Genomic DNA, 20,589 nt, shown 5'->3' on the forward strand with positions numbered 1-20,589 from the left:
GCAAGTTGCCCGGAATTTGGTACACTTACCCTATTTAAAAAAAAATTGTAATTTTCTCATATTTTATAAAGAGCGTCAATTTTTTAACAAACTCTTATCAAGATCTAATTGGTAACCTATTTGACAATTTATAATAAGATCTATAAAATTATAATAACCTTCAATATAACTTATAATATTAGTACAAGGAGTTTGTTTTTATAATTTTGTTGTACCAATATACTATTGTGAAATTGTTATTGTAAAGTCTAGCTTGTCCAACTTGTCCATATCTTTTTGACTTATTGCTTATCACTTCCAGGAACGCTGTTGAGCGCTTTTATCTTCTCATTTATTAGCGTTAGTCATTCCCAAGTCGTCGATCACAAAAATACAAGCATTTGTGCAAGTTATGATAGAAGTGATACAATGTTTTTCAAACTGATTATAATATTTCTTTCACTTGCAACAATTTCACGAGGAAATGAAGTTTGCCTTTGCTGTGGTGACCAAACAATTAATCAAAACCTCAGAGATTGCAGAAATGTGGCCAGGCAGGCTACAAGTGAAGAAATTGAGTACTTAAAAGATTTCTGCCATGCTCAACCAACAGAAATGGACTACGAACAATCCCAGTATCGCTACAAATTAGCATTTTTGGATCAATTCGATGTTAATTCTGTATCTTCTTTTGGATTACCTACACGCAATTGCCAAAGTTCCTTTAACAGTTTAGATGGCTTATTGTACTTGGTCCCTGAGAGTACATCGGATCTATTTTATCGTTTTCAATATACAAATCGATGCTATGCGGGTCTGCAAATTGAAGATCGAAATGGAGAGCAGGTTCGAGTACCAGGAGTAATGTGCTATAGTCAATACGATAGGGATGTTGTGAACTTTAAAGCATTCTCCGAAACGTACATGCCCGAAACTACAAACATTACAAGATACATGTATTTTGTTCGTCAACCAATATTCTATAAAATGACAAAGATCTCCTATAAGAAAGGTGATCGACTTAATGTCTATCCTGTATTCGAGAAAAACCTAGGTCAGTATACAATGTGCAACGATGCCGATACCGAAGAAAAATTCACAATAACTATCAACTACAAGAAAATCATAGATTTTGATTTCGAGTCCTACAAATTATTTCCTTGTCTATATTCTGAACTTGAAAGCGACGATGGATTTAACCGCTTTAATGATGTAAATCTGCCAGGATTGTTTGAAATATTGGATAAGGATAATAATTATGCACCTAGAAAAATTCCGATAAGCAGATCCTGCATAGACAATCTTCCATATACTTCAAATATTCAGGTAAAATATTTGAAATTTGCAAATGAACCAAAAAATAATTTCAAAATTAATTTCAGATAAAAGTTGACTTAGGCACGACTATACCCCCGCACAGTTGTGCTTCAGCAAAAGGCAAAGTTCTTATACGAAGGTACGACACACAAATTAATGCTACATTTAATGTCCATTTAGCCAACATGGGCAACTTCACAGATCACACTACTTTGCGGAAATCTGCGACGGTAAGTTTATTACAAATCATAAATAAGATGTATATAGTGATTCTGAACTCTTTTCCAGATAATTGAGTATGAAAAAGAGGACGTGATTTTAGATGACATTAAAATTTCAGGACGTAACAGCATCATTATCATAATACCGCTCTATGTAGCGTACTTAATTCTTGGATGTGTTGTTGGAATGATCTTTTTCTGTCTCTTGCTCTTCACTGTTATCAAATCAATGAATTATGTGGATAAAGCAAACTTCAGAGACAATTGGTACAGAACCTCAGAACGCTTCAGTGCTGCAGCTTTAAATGCAGCTGAATTTACGAAGGCTAAAGGAGCAATATTAGGCGATAAATTAATAAGACTTGGGGATTATATTTGCAATGTGGGACACTGGATTTATCTGGAGATTGAAAAGTAAAATTTAAAGAAAAAAACGAGTAGGGGAAATGCTTCTAATTTTGTCCAGTTTCTTATTTTGGACACTTTGAGGATAACATTGGACACTAAAAATAAATTGATTAAAATGATGGATTTTTATTCCAATATTTGATGAATAATGAATTCTATCTAAATATTTGTTCTTTTTGGAAGATTTTAACACTAAATACGTTAAAATTTGAATATGATTTGAGTTGAAATTGCTTTGTTGAAAATTCAGTGTGAGCAATTGCTTACGAGAAATATGACAGAACTTCGTGGCTTACTTCAGTCTTATTTAGTTTTGGTGAAGTACTAACAAAGTTTGTTCGCTGTTTTTGAGTGATATTATTGAATATTCATTGAATATTGTGTTGATTCACGTTACTGATGATTTGTACATTTGACCTGAAGTGAGATTTGCCTTGTGAATTATATTTTTCGTGTGAAAAATGGGAAATTTTTTAAGACATTCACCAGTGAGGTGATGATTCTTATTTTGGACAGGTGTTTTTCTCACGAAATTTCGTGAAGTTTTAGCTTTTGTGATGGCTAGGTTGGACAAATGCCTGGAGAAATGAAGGAGCATCATCTCTACGAAAGAGATGCAGTGAGAAATGCCTTGAAAGGCTCCCGGAAAGGTCAGGGAATGAGCGAATCCGCACGTACTTGGAGTACCGAAGTCAACTCACTTTAATGAATGATATGGAAAGTTTCTGGGCTTTTTGTGACATTCCACGTTTCCCTTACATGACCAGGAAGAGGACTTGGTAAGATTGGTTCATAAAATGAAGAACAATGGGCATCCTGTTGAGGCGGATTATCTGTCCAAATTTACAGACAAGTTGTAAAAATTAATAACCAAGTTGTCCAAAATAAGAGTCAAATTCACCTCTACATATCAATTCATTTTTAAACGTATTAAAACTAATTTTAGTAAAAATGAGATGATAAATAGCTTGCCAAGTTTCTAAACAATCCTTCTGAAAAGAGAGTAACAAGAAAAGTCAATTAGTATTGAAAATATGGCACTTCAAACTTAGGATATCGATGCTTATATGCAGACTGTCCAAAATTAGAAGCACTTCCCCTAATCAGCTTTATAGTGATATACAAAAATATTAATTATTGACTACACCAAGAATAAATTGGTTAACAATTCATGTATAATGTTTTCATTTATCTTTATTCTTTTGATTTATTAGATAACGTATTTTGAAATTATTGACTTGCCTTATAGCGTCTACACACTACAGAAACTTATGTCCATATTGAAGCAAATACCCTACGCTAATGGAGGAAAAACTCTTCAATATGGACATAAATTTCTCTAGTGTGTAGAAGACATTAGGTACTCCTATTCAAAAGTTATTAAATATTTTAGTCCTCATATTGTTGATGTATTGAAATATTAAATTTTTTAATGAGGTTAGTATCTTCTAGAAGAGAGTTTGTCTTCTCTTCTAGAGTGATTTAAATCTTTAAGTCTAATTTAACTTTAAAACGATTTTATAGGTTGAGTCATAGTCTTCGAAAAGGGTTTTAAAGCATGAAATTATTTAGGTTATAGTTGATGGACAAGATTATGAAACGCATTCGGGGGCTTAAAGCAATTCATATTGGGGATTTCAGGGTGAACCATCTCCTTTTTGCAGATGATTTGGTTCTTTTTGGATTTTCCGAAGAAGAGCTTTTGGGCACACTTGACCGATTTGTAAACAGGTATGAAGGTGAACCAGCGTAAATCGGAAGTAATGGTGATTTCTTGACGACCTGTAAAATGCAATCTAAATGTTAGAGGAGTCTCATTGATACAGGTGAAGAAGTTCAAGTATCTCGGGGTATTATTCACGAATGATAGTAGGTTTCACATCGAACTATCGTCGCGAATTAGTCAAGCTTCTGCAGTAATGAGGGAGCTTGGCGGAAGCGTGGGTAAGGAAAGCGGAGCTTAGCCGTTCGGCTAAGTTATCGGTTTTCAAAGCTGTGTTCATTCCTATTCTCACCTATGGTCATTAGATTTGGGTAATGACCGAAAGCATAAGATCGCGAGTACAAGCTGCCGAGATGAGGTACCTCTGGGCGGTTAAGGAAATCACTTGTCGAGATCGAGTGAGGAACGTAGCCGTTCGTGAAGGATTAAGAGTCGAGGAGTTGCTTCTTCGAGTTGAGAAATCACAACTTCGATGGTATGGACATGTTCAGCGCATGGATAGAAAAAGATTCCTCAGAAAAGCTATGCAAGGTATGTAAACCATTGTGAGGAGGCTTCGACCTCGGGGCAGACCTAGAACAAGATGGCTGAATCAAATTCAGAATTTTGCCTTGGAACACCTTGAGATCGACCCCGAACATCTTTATAAAGTGGCGGAGGATCGACAAGCATGGGCTGCTAATTTGCATGCCATAGGCCTGCGACCCCAAAGCGATTAAAAATGATGATGATGATAATTAATTTCAAATGAAATTAAATACGACGAATTTTTAAATTATTTAATATAGAAAATTATGGAAGAGATGTTATAAAATAGGTAACAGGTAATTACTATATTTATTGGATTTTATCCCAAATATTTAAGTTCTGCTTCTTTTCTTTTAGAACTAAAGTCAGGATTATATAGATATTAGGTGATACTATTAATAATCTCAGATATTTTGGTGATTTTTCTTCTTTTTGCAATGTTTGTTATCTATAACATTTGAGCAAAATGAAACCTTTATCGCTCATAGTCGCAGTATCTTTCGTCAGTCATTCAATCAACGTTTATTCGAACGCATGTACCTTTATGTGCTTTTCCAAAAATCAATAGAAACATGCTTTACAAAGCGTTTTTAATACTCGTTTCGTTTACGACTATTGCGCGAGCAAGTGAAGTTTGCCTTTGTTGCGATGATCAAATTATCAAGCAAAATCTCACGGAGTGTGCAGATATCGCTAGGCCAGCGACTGATGAGGAACAGAGGTTCCTGTTGGACTATTGTCTCACAAGATCTTTGGCCTCTTACAACAACTTTTTGGACTACAAAATAGCCTTTTTCCTGGATCCTGATACAAATACTGTGTCTTCTTTCCAGTTTCCTAAAGAAGAACATTGTCATACAATGTTTAATAGTCTCGATGGACTACTGTACGTAGTCCCCGAAAGTGATTCTAAGTTATTTAAAGTACTGAGGAAAACTAGAGACTGTTATGCATCCATTCTCATTGAAGAGGAAGAGATACAAGAAAATAAATATCATGGAATGATATGTTATTCTGATAAAGCATCAGAAAAGGGTGCCCCCTTTAAGTCTTCCTATTGTTGTTATATACCCAATAAAAATAATGTAAATATTACAAGAATGGTGTACATCGTGCGACGTCCAACTTCTTACAAAATAACAAAAATAGAAGATTTGGGTGATACAGTAGAAGGACTGATTTCTCATAGAAAGGATGATAGAGTAACATTTGGGAAATTTTCAATGTGTAACCCTTCGGAAGAAAATATGGACTTTGAAGAAGTAACTTTTAATCATACTATTCATACTTTTATGGACTTCAAGAATTATACATTCTTCCCTCGAACTTACTTTAAATTGGGATACTATGACTTTTCATGGAATAAAGCTCCAATCACTATTGAGCTCCAGGATCCTAATAACAGAACTCGTCTGTTGAAGTTGGACACAAGCTTTGATTCAATCTACCTTGAAACTACCATTACGGTAAGAATACTTTCTTCTAGAGGACGCTACGAGCTGAAAAATTGATCTATAGCGTTGGTCTTCAATTCGATCTGTTATCCAAAGACCGAAACCGTGAATAATGTTTTAGACACACTTACGACTTAAGCTGAGAAACGGCTTAACGTAATTATAATCAAAATAATGGTTTGACTAAATTCCAATCAATTTACCATTAACTAAGTTTTTTTACCCTGAAGCCAAGCGATGGATTTGTCAGAAAATGATAGAAATGTAATCTAGATAATTATTTTAATTATAAATGTGTTAAACCGCTCTCTGCCTAAATCGTAAGTGTGTCATAGGGCATAACGATTTGTAAAACCGTATTTCCAATTCTTAACCTTCTCTTTATCTATACAACAATCAATATCAAACATTAAGATGCAATTTTATAATTTTATATTAGCAATTGATATAATTTATTTTACTACCTTGTAGTACAAAATCAACGGAGGTTACAACATCCCGCCTAATTCTTGCATGACAGCGGAAATTCATGGAACCAAAAAGAATATCGATACTAAATTCAAAGCAACAATTGAAGTTAAGTTTGGGGGCCAGCATAATCTTTCAGACCGCAGTTATATTGAAAAATTCGGAGAGGTAACATAGAACTAATTTTAGGAATATATTTTTTAATAGTTCTAAATTTTATTGCAGAGAAGCGAATTCATCATTGAGGATTTGACTTTGAAAAATGTGAAACTATCAGGTTGCAAAGGAATTATCATCATCATACCATACGATATTGTGTTCCTAACTTCAGGGTGTATTATTGGAATGATCTTCTTTGCCTTACTACTTCTAATTGTTATTAAAATTATGAACTGTGTAGAGAAGAAAAAGAGGTGTGATTATGAAAGAATCACAACTAATTTACAGGAAGAGAGACCTTTAGCTGACTCTTGGAAATCTTGGGCTGAAACAATTGAAGAAAGAGCAGAAATTCTTGGTGACAAAATAGTTAGACTAGGATCCTTTATTTCTGACGTTACATCATGGATCATTGAAGAGATCGAGTCAAAGAATTAACTGTCTGAAAAGTTTTAAATTGTCTTTCATTTATGATTAAATGAAATGGTAAAATCAAAATTTTTTTGATTTAAATGTATATTTTCATCATTAAACAAATTTTATATTATTTCAAAAATTGAAGGTCTTTTTATTGCTCAAATCTAACTGAAAAGAGACAACAATATATTAATCCCTTGACTCTTCTATGCTTTTTTTTTTATGAACGATATCTGAAAAAGGACTAAACTCTTCTAGCACGCCTGACTCTTGCTATAACAGAGGCGAAACGGTTAAAGTAAGCGTCGTGGGGTTTCAGTCCCACTTTACAAATCCGCTTTCACATTGACACAGTTCATCTTTTCAAAAATGAACGGTTTGGGATTGTAGTCTTATCAAAATTTTGTACTTAAACTAAAATATGTAGTATTCGGATGAATTGTAAGATTTATAGGTGCGATTAATGGACCAAAATGTCCTGTCATTTTGCAGACGAACTTAATCCAGTCGGTTGCTCTGGAGTCGGGACATTTCTGTTCATTGGTACTTGTAATTTGGATTTGGTAATTTTAAATTGTATGATTATGTGAGGTCATTTCTTTCTATAAAACCTTTTTCAGTACCTGTGTATTTTCACAGCCTTATTATGGGAAAATATTTTTTTACACGAAAACTACAAATTGGTCAAATGGAATAATCTGAGCAACAAATGATGTAATTCAAAAATATAGATATTATAAATGTCTTCTACAAAATGCAAGAGAAATCATCAAAATCGGTTCAGGTGTTACATGGGTTACGTAGACCAAAAAACAGCGTATTTCTTTGACAACTTTTTTCAACGTAATAAAAAAAATAATTCGAGTTCTTAAGCATATAGATAGAGGTACAATATTTTGATGCAATTCGGGTTGCATCTGCGAAATAACATCAAGCGGCTTTATGGCGCAGCTTCCGGCCATGTCCAAACGTTCTCGACAGGACTTCGCCAGAGACTGACTCAACCCTCCCCTTACGATTTCGAAGTAACCATAGGCGCTTGCTTACCCATATAGCCTCCCCTTATGACCCGGTGGTGGTTCGCTCCTAATCCTAATTATTTGGAAAAGTTTGTGAACGCTTTATTAAGAATATTACAATTTTGCTGCAAATTACAAACGAGCAAAAGAAGTTACGGTAAATGCCGATTAAAGAAAATTGTGTATGAAAATTTGTCGTAACTTCCCTAAAAATGGAAGTTAAGAAAAAATTCTGATAAATTTTTGTTAATTGACAGTGTTTTCTTTAATATACGAAAATAAAGTTCTAAATCAATGTTTTCTAGGATAATTATGATCCAATAAAGTCGAAAAAACCATCCATTCTTCATTATCTCTTTTAGTTTAGGCGCTAGGTGAGAAAATATAATATTATTTTGAAACTCTTTTTGCTTCTCAAATTCACATTTTTACTTTTCTCAAATTTTTTAAATAAAATATACAAAGTAGAATGACATATCTTTCAGTAAAAAATAAATTTATTTTATTCAGATAACTTTAAATCGGTATTTTTATGGAAATTGTGAATGAGTTTTTTTGCACAAAAATTTTTTTTGTTGCTTTTTCTCTGACCTGTCACACAAAACTGGGAATAGCAACAAAACGAAGAGTCAAAATGAGTTCAAATTTTGAAGAGATGTTTATAAGACTATTACCGAGGCAACTATAGCACTTTTAAATAAATAAAACCTTTATTGTCGCTGTAAATGTGATTTTTGTGAAGACAGCCTGGAGGCGGTCTTACCCGTTAGAGGGTTAAAGAAAAAACGAGTGATTAGCTATATATAGTGTTATACAAAAATATTAATTACTGACTACACCAAGAATAAATTGGTTAACAATTCATGTAATGTTTTCATTTATATTTATACTTTTAATTTATTAGATAACGTATTTTGTAATTATATATAATTTATAATTTATATATAATATAAAAAAAAATTATATTTTCTCACTAGCGCCTAAACTAAAAGAGATAATAAAGAATGAAGTGCACACTAGAGAAATTTAATGTTCATATTGAAGAGTTTTTCCTCCAGTAGCATTCATTCTTTATTAATCTCTTTTAGTTTAGGCGCTAGTGAGAAAATATAATTTTTTTTTGAAACTCTTTTTGCTTCTTAAATTCACATTTTTACTTTTCTCATTTTTTTTAAATAAAATTTTAAAAGTAGAATGACGTATCTTTCAGTAAAAAATAAATTTATTTTAGTCAGATAACTTTAAATCGGTATTTTTATGGAAATTGGAAATGAGTTATTTTTGCACAAATATTTTTTGTTGCTTTTTCTCTGACCTGTCACACAAAACTGAGGATAGCAACTAAACGAAGAGTCAAACTGAGTTCAAAATTTTAAAACATGTTAGTAACATTATTACCAAGGACACTATAGCACTTTTAAATAAATAAAAGCTTTGTAATCGCAGTAAATGTGATTTTTGTGAAGACCGTTTTGAGACGGTCTTACCTGATAGAGGGTTAAAATATCTTTTATTAAGATTATAAGAGTTTCTTTTTCTCAAGTGCGTTTAATAAAAGAAATTACGCCGATTCCAAATATGTATATATCTCATAATCGCAAAAATGAAGTTACGACAAATGCTGATTTTAATGACGAGCTGTAGGAGGAGTGAGATACACGGGAAAAACTTTTGGACACTGACCAAAATATTGGAACAAGTTTTCCTTGGAACAAATTTTTTTGGAATCGATTTGCACCTAGAAAAGATATTTTTTGTTCCAAAAACTTTTCCTTATAGTTTTGTTATGAAATGCAGTTACAATTTTGTTAGAGTTTTCTTTTGGAATGTTTTGATATAGTGGAATATCTACAAATTTGAGTTGATTGCGTTTTATTCAAATTAGTTCCTGAAATTTGGAACGGAATATGTTGCACTCGGCTGTTTTGTTCCCACTGTCAGGAACAAATTGGTACATTTTCTTTATAACAATATTTTTGCTACATCTGTAACATATTTTTGTTCCAAAAATTTTCGGTGTCCGTGGAAGAGGCAATTTTTGGAACGAAGTTGTTACTCATATGGGGAATCTTTTTGTTCCCATTGTCAGGAACAAATTCGTGTAAGAGTTTTCGTCTTACAGTTAAGGCCTATACTTCAGTCGAGATGGATTTCAGTGGCGAAAGTTCATAAGGAACGTCAAATAAAAATCAACTTGAGAGTGTTTTATACAGACGCGTGTATGACGAAATCATATGCGTCATAATCTTTTTGAGTCTCGTAAAATGAACATGATTGTGCCAAAAATTATACTGTCCGTGGACGAGATAATTTTTGGAACAAATATGTTCCGAAATTTTTTAACGTGTAGGGGAAAGTACTCTACCTTCGAACGTTCATGCCTTCGAATAACATGAATTTTCTTTTAGTTTTCCTAAGAGACTTAGACATTTCTATTAAATATTAGTTGGTTTATCATCAATTGTTGATAATTCCGTGATAATTTAGTATAAATCTCTTACGAAAAATAAAAGAAATTCATCGTATTCGAAGGCATGAACGTTCGAAGGGAGAGTACTTTCCCCTAATGCAAGTAGGGGAAAATGCTCTCCCTTCGAATGTTCATGCCTTCGAATAATGTGAATTTATTTTGTTTTTCATAATAGATTTACATTAAAATATCACAGAATTATCAACAATTGATGATAAACCAACTAATATTTAATGGAAATGTGTAAGTTTCTTAGGAATACTAAAAGAATATTCACATTATTCGAAGGCATGAACGTTCGAAGGGAGAGCACTTTACCCTATATTTTCTGGAAATTTATTTCAACATTTTTGAGATGAAAACAAAAACTAAAATTTGGGTCAAAATGTTAATTATAAAAACAGATAGACGCTGATCAATTTTCAAACCTTTGACCCTTTATAGCTCTGGTCAATAGTGTTCAAAGTATACTTAAGTTTTTGTTTAATTAGATATAAAGTGCAGCTATAACATACTTATATATTTCAGCCCGATCCATGCCATAGAGCCAGAGGCCAGAGCTAATTCAGATGATTCAGACTCATAAAAGGAATATGGGAAAAATATAAAGTGTTCGAAGCCAGAGTGTGTGCGAAGCCTAAAAGTCTACTGATATTTTCAGGGATACTCTTTACAATCTCAGTTACTGTAACCCCAGGTGAAATTCCGCCTTGTCCAGGGCCAAATTGTAGGAAAACTCATAGGGCATGAATGTGAGTATGCAAATAACAATTTTCATGGTAGTTTTTCATGTTTTATTTCTTGAGCATTTTCAAGATTTCTCCCATAGTATTTGTCAATTCTATCTGAATCTCCATGTGCTTATTCAAATCCTCCCTTTGTCTGTTGCTCTCCTCCAGAAAACTTTTAATTGCATTTGTCTGTTCCTTAATGAGATTCAAATGATTTTTGTAGTACTCTTCTTGGATTTTTGCCTGCTGCCTACAACTTTCCATTAATTCTTGAGCCATTTGGGCAAAAGGACTGGCTTTAACATCGGGATTATCCTTTTCCTTTTGACGCTTTGAAGTCCTTCTCTGAGTCACAGTCTCAGGTTCAGAGTCTAAGTCTTCTTGTTCATCTATATGAACTTCCTGAATGCTTCTTACAGATGGTAAGTATTCGTCTGAATCTTCTGGAATGTCATCAATTGCCGAAAAAGCTTCAAAATCATTTGGAACAGATATTGGATCCTCTTCTTCCATATCTTCATCCGGGTCACCTTTTAAATTGATCTCATCCAATTGCTCAATTGATTCTCGATTAGATTTATTTGAATTAACTTCTTTTTTTGGCCGTGTTGTTGCCACAATTTCGGCAGTGTATTGATAGTTATAAAGCTTTCTTATAGCTTCATCTACATGGCATAAGGCCTCTGATTGTGGAATTTTATTTTTGTGCAGACGATTTAGTTCTTCAACTTTAAGTCTTACTTGTTTTCTTGTATCGTGCCATGCCTATCAAAGAAAATTAAATTATCTCGTAATATTCTGAGATAAATCACAAAAAATTACTCAGGTCTTACCTTTCGCCACTGATCCCAAGTCTTTCTTGATCCAGGAACATTATGCAGAATCTTCATGGCTTGCTCCCACAATCTCTGTCCATCGGTGTGTCGAAAATGCAAATCATACTTTCCAGTAAGAAGTTTAGGATGTTCTTTCATAAAATCCACTAAAACCATCTTCTGCGCCTCACTAATTCTCGCAGTTCTTTTTCTCTTGGGCTGCATTTTTCCACACGGAATATTTCACTGGAACTGTCACAATTCACATCTCATGATGCTTGGGAACATGACCAAATACCTTCGTATGACCCGAATTGGGTGATTTTCACTCTTCGGGTACTCTCAACAGAGAGATTTGAAGCATAAAGAGAGAAAAATGTTGCTCAAAAGCCAACACATATTCACTTGATGAGTGAGTATGAAAATTTCCCCACGTATTCTACCTCTTGGAATATTTCACACACAAACCGCTTGGGAATTTAGCGACGGTGAACATTATGAAGCACGAAGACACGAATCAAGCGATAATAAGGGGTGAACAAGTATCAAAGAGCCCAAAGAGTTATCGGAATGCTCTCTAACTAATTCTAAAAAAAAGTTCATCCTGAAAGGGCCAAAGTCCCGAATAGGTCAATCCCAAAAGGGTACAATCGGTACAATCCCAAAAAAGCCAAAATCCCCGAATGCAAAAATTCCGGAATCAATCATAATCCAGAAAAGCCAAAATTCTGAAAGTCAAAATTCTGAAAGCCAAAATACCGAAAACCAAAATTTCGAAAGCCAAAATTTCGAAAAGATCAAAATCCCCAATTCTTAACCCTGTAAGGACGATTGGAACACCGGTGTCCCATAAAGAAAATAATTTTTCCTGACTACCTAAAGTTATTTTTTCCTTATGTTTGTACGTAATTGTAAAATAGAAGGTTGAAGAAATCTAGGATATTTTTTTGGAAGTCTCCAGCTATTTGCTATATAGTAAATTTTTGAACTAAAAAATGACAAATTTTTAAATTCTCATAATGAAAATTAATTTTAAATATTTTTTATACTTCCATTTTTTTAAGCAAAAAAGTTTTGGGAAAAGAAACTACGATACTTAAACATAATATTTTTCATTAGATTGAAAATATTAATCATTCATTAGTATATTGTCAGAAATATTACTTGAATTTTTAGGCTATTTTTGTCCCTATCGCTCATAAAGCTCATAAAGACAAAAAAATATACCAAATCAGACTCTGTTGGCTTTTCGAAAGCCAAATATAAGACCTTTTACTGGTTTTGTTCATTGGTTTCATTTTTATTGATGATTTTTGGTCCACGAAAACTGTCTCATCGTTAAAGGGTTAAAATTGTCATATCTACTACCACGATTGCACCCGCTTTTCCTGGAGAAAATCGGGAAATTTTCTGTGTTTTGGAAAATTATTTAAGACATTATCCTTTGTATGATTTCGTCCTTGTCTAGATTTTTTCTTTCGGGATTTTGGGTTTTCGGGATCTTGATTTTTCGTGATTTTGACCCTCTTAGCTCCATTCAGTAATAAGTTTTCGAAGAGACAAAGCCACCCCTAAACCAAGTCAAACCTATTCGAAAATATTTCCGGAAGCCTAAAGCGCAAGATCACGTACTCGCTACTTTAGCACTGATTGTTCTGTCATTTCGAATTTCCGAACTTGCTCTTTTGTGTATATGTTGCGGCCACTAAAATGATGGCCGGACTTTCCGGTTACTTGTGGCCCGGTGACCTTTAAGTGGTACTGATGGCTGGGGAAGACGGCTGTGGCCTTTATTTAGTGCCTTCAGTGAGACACATGGACTATTTGCCAATCCCCCTTCGCCGAAATTAAAAAACCCAGATATGCTGGGTATCCCCCTTATCTTTGTCCTCCCGGGGGTTGGAGCGGTCAGCTGATTTCCAGTGTGTCACTGGCTGTCTTTGAGTAAAATTAAAATAATTAATAAATAAATAAGTTAAAAATAAATAAATAGATGAGAGAGAAAGAGTGTAGAAGGCTCTTTCCACATTAAAAAAATATTTTATAACTGCGACGTATTAAAATAAAAATACCCCTCAAAAGAGTGGGTATACAGTTAACACGTATTAAAACAGTCTACTTTTTACACTGGTGACACACAAGACAATTATTACAGTGACCCCGGAGGCGCCGCACGGAACTAATTGTCCCGTGGTCTCGATCGCCCATCATAGTCCATGAATTCATAGTATGTCATGATTGAACTACGAAGGGCGATCAGTGAAATTGCATGCGCAACACGTTTGGAGGCGATTCCAAGCTGCTGGAGAGCTTGCATTGTTGCAGGCGGGATGGCTCCGCGCGTGCCCACAACTATAGGCAACACTTCGCCGGAGGCGACTCCGAATCTCTGAGCCAGTACAGGCACCAAATGTGCATATTTTTCGATCTTGTCCTGCCGCCCGTTAGCGAGTCCCGTCCCGTCCTCGTGGCGGACTGTAACGTCGACCACTTGGAGCCCTTCCCGATTTTGTACAATCAGGTCGGGTCTGAGTCAGTTTAAATGTTAGAACTTCCAACGGGTTTTTAGGTAATTTCTCTCTGATATACTTTCGATACTATCTAATCGGTACAGAAAAAAACTCAACTGGAGAGAGCTCTCAAATCAGAAAGGTTATTACTGAACTACGCAGTAAAAACAAGATGAAATTCTCAAGTTGAATTCTGTTAGTTGAACTAAACTAAAGGAAGTAATAGAACTAAAGGAAAGGAAAATCCAGAGAATTTAGTAGACAAAGCGACAGTGAAAGATCAACACGGAGAGTATCAAAAATTTTCAATAATCAAATAAAATAGTTTAAAATTAATAAAACAGTGAGAATCCCCGGGAAAGAGTTAGAGTGAATGTGGCGATGCATAAAATAAATCAGACGTTAAACGTTTTTCAAATACTTAAAAGTTTCTAAATTGACCAAATTGACCCACTGAAGAAGACCCATACCAAGGGTTGAAAGCTTTGGAGAAAAACCAGATTCTTTTAATTTGAAAGAGGAATACCCTTCTGACGAACACCGGAAGAATTGAGAGCATAAAGTTCCCCGTCAGACTCCAAAAGGAAAGAATGAACTAAACTAATTGAAATTTCGAACAAGAACCACTGCAAAAATCAACTTTCAATTGAAAAGGAATTAATTATATTGCATAATTAGTAAAATTGAACCCTGGGTAATGGCCTCAATGCAATTAATAGTAGGGGAGACCGGGGTACCTATAGCCAGGGGTAGAAGTAGACAGTGGATTTTTCTCGTTGCCCTTAAAATGTACATTGAGCAAAGTATTTTTTAATGAAAGCAGGAACACATCCCCATTCCCCATATTGCCAGAAATATTTGTAAGTCTGATTGCTGTTATCCTACAATTTAGAAGCATTTTTATAAAATGGGTATAAATTGTAATTTTAGTGGTACAGTTTTTGGACCAGCATTTGGTTTTCTGAGTTTCTAGTCAAGATTTCATAGTTCTACCTTGTTTCTGATTTAATAAACCTAATTAAAAAATATTTTTCACTTGGATAATAATTATCCAATTTTTTATATAAGATGATACACACACTGAAGCAGTACTATTTAAGGCGACATTAAATGGGAGCATATAGAATGACACTGTTTAAGAGTTAGAATATTTGAAGTTTTAACATAAAATAGTTTTCTTTTATAATTGCAGAGTCTCATAAATTGCATTAACCCTTATCGTTCGATGCTGATCTTTTTGACCAACTTTGACACTTTATATAGGTTTACGATTTTAGAGCATGACTGATGAAAGTTTGAGCAAATAAATCAGAAGATTATCTGCCGTATTGACCATTAGTCATTTGCAATTCCGATGACTAATTAATTGGTATTGGATGACAAGTGTTAAAATTGTTACCAAATTTGAATAATAAAATGAATTTTATAGTCATAGCATATTGCGAGTAGCGACGTCATTAACTTCTATAATTTGACCCAAAGCAAGAATTATGTTTTTAGAAGTTCACTGACCAGCCATTAAATCACAGTTTTCTGCTTCGAAAAGATTCTGAGAGATTGATGAATTCAGTTTCTTTGAGAATTTTGTCCAGATCACATCATTCTTAAGGCTTTGGTGAATAATGTTTATGTTTGTGATTTTTGTGGTGACCTTTTTAAAAGGATCGTTAAGTTTTGGGATTAAAAAACCGATTTCTCCAAATCTACCGATTCCCCCGAATCCTTTACCTCGGCCTGGAAATATCAGTGAAATCATTTATCCCAATCGACCCCATATCATCATTCTAATGGCTGATGACTTAGGTCTTAATGATGTGAGCTATAGGGGTTCAAATCAGATTCTTACTCCTAACATTGATGCTTTGGCCTACCAAGGGGTCGTTCTTAATCGTCACTATACACCTGAAATGTGCACACCTTCTCGAGCAGCACTACTTACTGGAAAGAATCCTGTTAACATAGGGATGCAACATTTTGTAATTGAACCTTGTGAGCCACGAGGACTCCCTCTACACCTAAAACTTTTGCCTCAATACCTAAAACAGGCTGGTTACAGCACCCATTTAGTTGGAAAATGGCATTTAGGATATGCCCGAAAGGCATTTATTCCGACACAGAGGGGTTTCGATACATTTTTTGGATGTTACAATGGACATTTAGATTACTATGACCACATGATGTATGGTACAAATTTTAGTGGGTAATGTTAATAAAACAATGTGTAAAGCAGATGAAAGAATTATAAAAAATATATTTGAATTTTAGTTACGATTTCAGAAGAAACGAAAATATTACGTATGAGGGATTGGGTGAATATGCAACAAATCTATTTACCGAAGAATCCACAAAGATCATCCAGAACCATAATGTAAATGTTCCACTCTTCCTTGTGACCTCATATACCGCTCCACATTCTTCAAGGATTATTGATGTGACAAAAGGTTTGCAAGCACCACAAGAGGAAATTGACAGTCTAAGTTATATTCGTGATTCCGAAATAAGAACTCATGCTGCTATGGTGACCCTTTTGGACAAAGGAATCGGTCAGATCATAAAGGAACTTAGTATCAAAAAGATGCTTAGTAATTGTGTGATACTTTTCTTTTCGGACAATGGAGCCCCTATTAGGGGGATATTTGAATCGAGAGGTTCTAATTTTCCACTGAGAGGGGTATATCTTTTGAAATACATCGCGTAATACCATTATGATTGTCGAATCTTTCTATTTTAGCAAAAAATATCGACTTGGGAAGGAGCAGTACGCGTACCAGCAGCTTTTTGGAGTCCCCTTATGGAGATTCGACATGGTGTATCCAATCGATTAATCCATAATACCGATTGGCTACCAACGTTTGTTGCAATGAGTGGACTTCGACCAATAGGAAAATTTGATGGATATGATATGTGGCCGACACTCGCAAAGAACTTACCAAGTCCTCGAAAAGAAATCATCCATAACATCAACCCTGTTATAGGATACAGTTCCATTTACTATAAAGGATGGAAGTACATCAACGGGTCAACAGATGAAGGATTATACGATTCTTGGCTAAGTTCAAAACCACAATATCATAATCCAAATGCAACTAGATATACCGAAATTGTAAGATCTAGTGATGCCTGGCAAGCCTTAGCTCCATTCGCCCTGAGGACTTTAGGTGACAAAAGTATCCAGAAAATTAGGAAGAATACTAAAGTATACTGTCAACCAAAAATACCTTATGCAATGGGTTGCAATCCTTTGAAAGGACCCTGTCTATTTCGAATTAAGGAGGATCCTTGTGAATTGAACAATCTTGCAGGGGTTGATCCATTTAGAACGTACTTGATGCAGGTTCTTTTAGAGAAGTTTAGGACCACAATGGTATACCCGCAAAATTTGCCACTAGACTATGAAACTTGTGATCCGAGAAAATTTAATGGGACTTTTACCTGGTGGTTAGAACTTGAACCGGAAAATCCTGATCCGATTAATAATACCACACCAGAAACTACAACAGAAGGGATAGTTACAGTAACGCCTCCGATAATATTTCAATACTACCCCCATCCACCTCCCCATTCACATTGGTATCCTCATCCTTCTTCTTATCCTTGGTATTATCCTCATCCTCCCCATGAAATCCCTAAACCTTTAAATTTTCACAATCAATATAATAGTTATTATCAACCAGCGAACTTTAAGGAATTCCCTGCAATTGGGAATACCACAGGGGGTATAGGTTCAATCTTCCCAACGACTCTAGAGCAACATAGACGAGTTCCTTTGCTCAATGAATCAATATCAGAAAATTATTCAGACTCTGATGAAGTAGACACCTCCGAAGAAGTTTCAGAAGAAGTAACATTGGAATCTACCGGAACTACTCAAGACCCCGATTATTTAACGATCAATTAGATTTGAAGCAATTTTTCCATATAGCATATTTTATATTTTATTAATAGAGAGATAAAACTAGGAATAGTACAACAGAATTTATGAACTGAAATCAGTGAATGATTCACCCTTCGATTATTGTTTTCTTATCTTATCAATTTTCTGTCAATATCTCGTAGTGCAAAGATAAAAATATTTCAGCTTATGTTCACCTTTTCTATCAACCAAAATACTAATTCATTTCGATCCAGGTGTCAGTTGAATTTTGTCTACTTCCACAAAAAGAAGAAAAATGTTGAGTGGTGTAAAAATGAGAGTTCTAGTTGGATTGTCTATTTTCTTATTTATACAAGTTGCACATGGAAGTAATGAAGATATATGTATATGCTGTGGAATTGATATTTTGCAACAGAATAAAGATAATTGTTCCATACTCCTTACCCCTATAACTGATGATGATTTGGTGAGAGATTATTAAAAGAAAATTCACATTAACAAAATGTGATAATTCGAATATTTTTGGAAATGCAATATAGGTGATGCTTCAGAAACTTTGTGTAAAAGATCAAACCAATGGATGGACAGACAGTACTGGACAATTTCACAGAGATTTATACCCTCCCTACATGTCTATCAAACCTTATCTATCAGTTGAGGGGTGGAAAATTTCACCATTAGAAGACTTTTATTTCGAAGACTGCAAAAAAGACTTGGATGACCTATCAGAAATGCTTTTCTGGATCAAGAACACAAAGTAAATTATAATGAAAATAGCTATAAGTTGTAAGTGAATGTCTCCTAAGTGATTACCTTTCAGTTCTACTGATTTGGATTTGAAGATCAATGAAGGATTCCTTGCGCGAAAAATTATGAATACCGGAACAGATGAAATAATATCACAATTGGGCATGTACTACAAATTTATTGGTAGAAATTCGTATTTGCGAGCAGAATTTATACCATATGAAATCGATGGTGTTCCGGATATAAGCTCATTCCCTGGATACTACCAATACCTAATACGACGTATACCTGTCTCTTACGAAGTAAAGGATCCTCAAAAAATTGCAAAATTCAGTAGAGAGATTCAAGAGGAACACCTTGGTGTTTTTACCTACTACAACCCCTCAAACTATCCTCAAAAGTTTTCCATAGAGATGGCATTCCCAAGTGATGTCTTATATGAAACTGAAGAGTATCTAGTTCCTGAAAGGCCTCTAAAATACATCGGACCAAATGAAACACTTCAGTTGAAGACTGGAGAATTTCTAACACAAACCGTGAACTACGTAAGAAACTTTTGAATTACCGTAGATACGGGTTACTTGGCCCCCTTTACTGTTCGTAAACTTTTCTTTAATTCTAATGTGTAAGAACGGTCATCACCGACGAGACATGGTATATAGGATCGGTAAAGACCATCCTTAGTCACCCGCATCTACGGTGCTACGGTACAAATAAAAAAAACAACGTTCTAATTCTTAAACTTTTTCAGACCGTCACTTTTAACATTACTGTTAAGCCCCATCGAACAGTTACCGCTAAAGTTGTTGGTGTTTGGACCAGGTACGACACCAAGTTCACAGCCACTCTCAACACGACTTTCCTAAAACTTGGAAATTACATAGAGTCTGACATCAAGCACAATGTTACGGGAAAGGTAAATGATACACCATTTCTTAACTAAAACCTCTACTTATTAACTGATTTGCAAACTTTCAATTGCAGAAAATCAACATCAGCTTCGGAAGATTCTACCTCAAAGACATTCAAGAATATCATTCTAATGAAATTATTATTCTCAGTTATTCAGCAATAAGTGGCATATTATTTGGCTTAGCCTTCCTTCTTTGTCTCGTGCTCCTGTTTTACATTGTGAGGAGGATCAAAAAATGCTGCAGAAAAACACCATCTTCAGACGGATACACAGTGTTGAATGATTAAAAAAAATCCCCGTGTTTCTATTTCGTTTCGTTAACTGATAAGCTTGGTTTGGTGATATATCATTAAACCTGAGATAAGTTAAAAAAAACAACAGTCTTTTATTCCAAGATTCACAATAAAATTAACCATTTTATAGGAATTTTACATTGTATTGTAGTAAAGGATGTATTGCCCTTCCTGTTATGATAATGTATACTTTTAAAAAATCGACAACGTCACTCAGAGTGTTGGGTTGGCCTAGAACTTAGAGCCTGGTTTAACCTAAATTGAATCACATTACATCTGGATCAGAATAAGACAATATTTTTAACTTTCTTAATCGTTTTAAAAGATTACGTACGTAGGCACGAATAAAATACGGTATAGGAGAAGTGGGGCACTTTTGAATTGGGGCAGCTTTAAAATAGAGGTTTTCCGCCTAATTTGAATAAAATTGAGCCTTATCATGAAGTATTTTAGCATCACAAATGATTTGTGGAGCTAATTTGTAAGGTTCAGCTTCTTACAAACTTTGCATATATCATTCTTTGGTACTCTTCTTCTTTTTTT

The 20,589-nt window shown here is 34.5% G+C and overlaps 5 protein-coding genes across 5 annotated transcripts; 4 read left to right on the forward strand and 1 right to left on the reverse strand.

Annotated features, from left to right (window-relative positions):
- Window positions 1-290: 290 nt before the first annotated feature.
- On the forward strand, window positions 291-3,097 carry LOC129802749 (uncharacterized). Its single transcript, XM_055848805.1, has 3 exons — window positions 291-1,305; window positions 1,362-1,526; window positions 1,585-3,097. The coding sequence occupies exons 1-3, from the start codon at window positions 409-411 to the stop codon at window positions 1,933-1,935; spliced, it is 1,413 nt and encodes a 470-aa protein (XP_055704780.1). The 5' UTR covers window positions 291-408; the 3' UTR covers window positions 1,936-3,097.
- Window positions 3,098-4,544: 1,447 nt separating this feature from the next.
- LOC129802750 (uncharacterized) lies at window positions 4,545-6,813 on the forward strand. Its single transcript, XM_055848806.1, has 3 exons — window positions 4,545-5,642; window positions 6,102-6,266; window positions 6,324-6,813. The coding sequence occupies exons 1-3, from the start codon at window positions 4,749-4,751 to the stop codon at window positions 6,693-6,695; spliced, it is 1,431 nt and encodes a 476-aa protein (XP_055704781.1). The 5' UTR covers window positions 4,545-4,748; the 3' UTR covers window positions 6,696-6,813.
- A 4,121-nt stretch (window positions 6,814-10,934) lies between these two features.
- On the reverse strand, window positions 10,935-11,993 carry LOC129802751 (uncharacterized). The gene is made up of 2 exons (XM_055848807.1): window positions 11,728-11,993; window positions 10,935-11,659 (listed from the first exon to the last, which is right to left on the reverse strand). Exons 1-2 carry the CDS (start codon window positions 11,932-11,934, stop codon window positions 10,958-10,960), a joined length of 909 nt encoding a protein of 302 aa, XP_055704782.1. The 5' UTR covers window positions 11,935-11,993; the 3' UTR covers window positions 10,935-10,957.
- A 3,848-nt stretch (window positions 11,994-15,841) lies between these two features.
- On the forward strand, window positions 15,842-18,117 carry LOC129800256 (arylsulfatase B-like). Its single transcript, XM_055844525.1, has 4 exons — window positions 15,842-16,419; window positions 16,485-16,890; window positions 16,951-17,789; window positions 17,880-18,117. The coding sequence occupies exons 1-4, from the start codon at window positions 15,842-15,844 to the stop codon at window positions 18,115-18,117; spliced, it is 2,061 nt and encodes a 686-aa protein (XP_055700500.1).
- A 188-nt stretch (window positions 18,118-18,305) lies between these two features.
- On the forward strand, window positions 18,306-20,128 carry LOC129802752 (uncharacterized). The gene is made up of 5 exons (XM_055848808.1): window positions 18,306-18,559; window positions 18,633-18,850; window positions 18,914-19,385; window positions 19,592-19,756; window positions 19,825-20,128. Exons 1-5 carry the CDS (start codon window positions 18,389-18,391, stop codon window positions 20,038-20,040), a joined length of 1,242 nt encoding a protein of 413 aa, XP_055704783.1. The 5' UTR covers window positions 18,306-18,388; the 3' UTR covers window positions 20,041-20,128.
- Window positions 20,129-20,589: the final 461 nt, after the last annotated feature.

The sequence above is a fragment of the Phlebotomus papatasi genome, chromosome 2, assembly GCF_024763615.1.
Source record: "Phlebotomus papatasi isolate M1 chromosome 2, Ppap_2.1, whole genome shotgun sequence".
In the NCBI taxonomy this organism is placed as follows: Eukaryota; Metazoa; Arthropoda; class Insecta; order Diptera; family Psychodidae; genus Phlebotomus; species Phlebotomus papatasi.

Excerpts from the sequence above, each read along its gene's own strand:
- LOC129802749 (XM_055848805.1), top strand. The coding sequence starts at position 409 with ATGTTTTTCAAACTGATTATAATATTTCTTTCACTTGCAACAATTTCA. Across the intron at positions 1,306-1,361 it reads CATATACTTCAAATATTCAG|ATAAAAGTTGACTTAGGCAC; the intron begins GTAAAATATTTG and ends AATTAATTTCAG. Across the intron at positions 1,527-1,584 it reads CTTTGCGGAAATCTGCGACG|ATAATTGAGTATGAAAAAGA; the intron begins GTAAGTTTATTA and ends ACTCTTTTCCAG.
- LOC129802750 (XM_055848806.1), top strand. The coding sequence starts at position 4,749 with ATGCTTTACAAAGCGTTTTTAATACTCGTTTCGTTTACGACTATTGCG. Across the intron at positions 5,643-6,101 it reads ACCTTGAAACTACCATTACG|TACAAAATCAACGGAGGTTA; the intron begins GTAAGAATACTT and ends ACTACCTTGTAG. Across the intron at positions 6,267-6,323 it reads ATATTGAAAAATTCGGAGAG|AGAAGCGAATTCATCATTGA; the intron begins GTAACATAGAAC and ends ATTTTATTGCAG.
- LOC129802751 (XM_055848807.1), bottom strand. The coding sequence starts at position 11,934 with ATGCAGCCCAAGAGAAAAAGAACTGCGAGAATTAGTGAGGCGCAGAAG. Across the intron at positions 11,660-11,727 it reads CTTGGGATCAGTGGCGAAAG|GCATGGCACGATACAAGAAA; the intron begins GTAAGACCTGAG and ends TTTCTTTGATAG.
- LOC129800256 (XM_055844525.1), top strand. The coding sequence starts at position 15,842 with ATGTTTATGTTTGTGATTTTTGTGGTGACCTTTTTAAAAGGATCGTTA. Across the intron at positions 16,891-16,950 it reads CTAATTTTCCACTGAGAGGG|CAAAAAATATCGACTTGGGA; the intron begins GTATATCTTTTG and ends TTTCTATTTTAG. Across the intron at positions 17,790-17,879 it reads CCACCTCCCCATTCACATTG|TTATTATCAACCAGCGAACT; the intron begins GTATCCTCATCC and ends TCAATATAATAG.
- LOC129802752 (XM_055848808.1), top strand. The coding sequence starts at position 18,389 with ATGTTGAGTGGTGTAAAAATGAGAGTTCTAGTTGGATTGTCTATTTTC. Across the intron at positions 18,851-18,913 it reads TTCTGGATCAAGAACACAAA|TTCTACTGATTTGGATTTGA; the intron begins GTAAATTATAAT and ends ATTACCTTTCAG. Across the intron at positions 19,386-19,591 it reads TAACACAAACCGTGAACTAC|ACCGTCACTTTTAACATTAC; the intron begins GTAAGAAACTTT and ends AAACTTTTTCAG.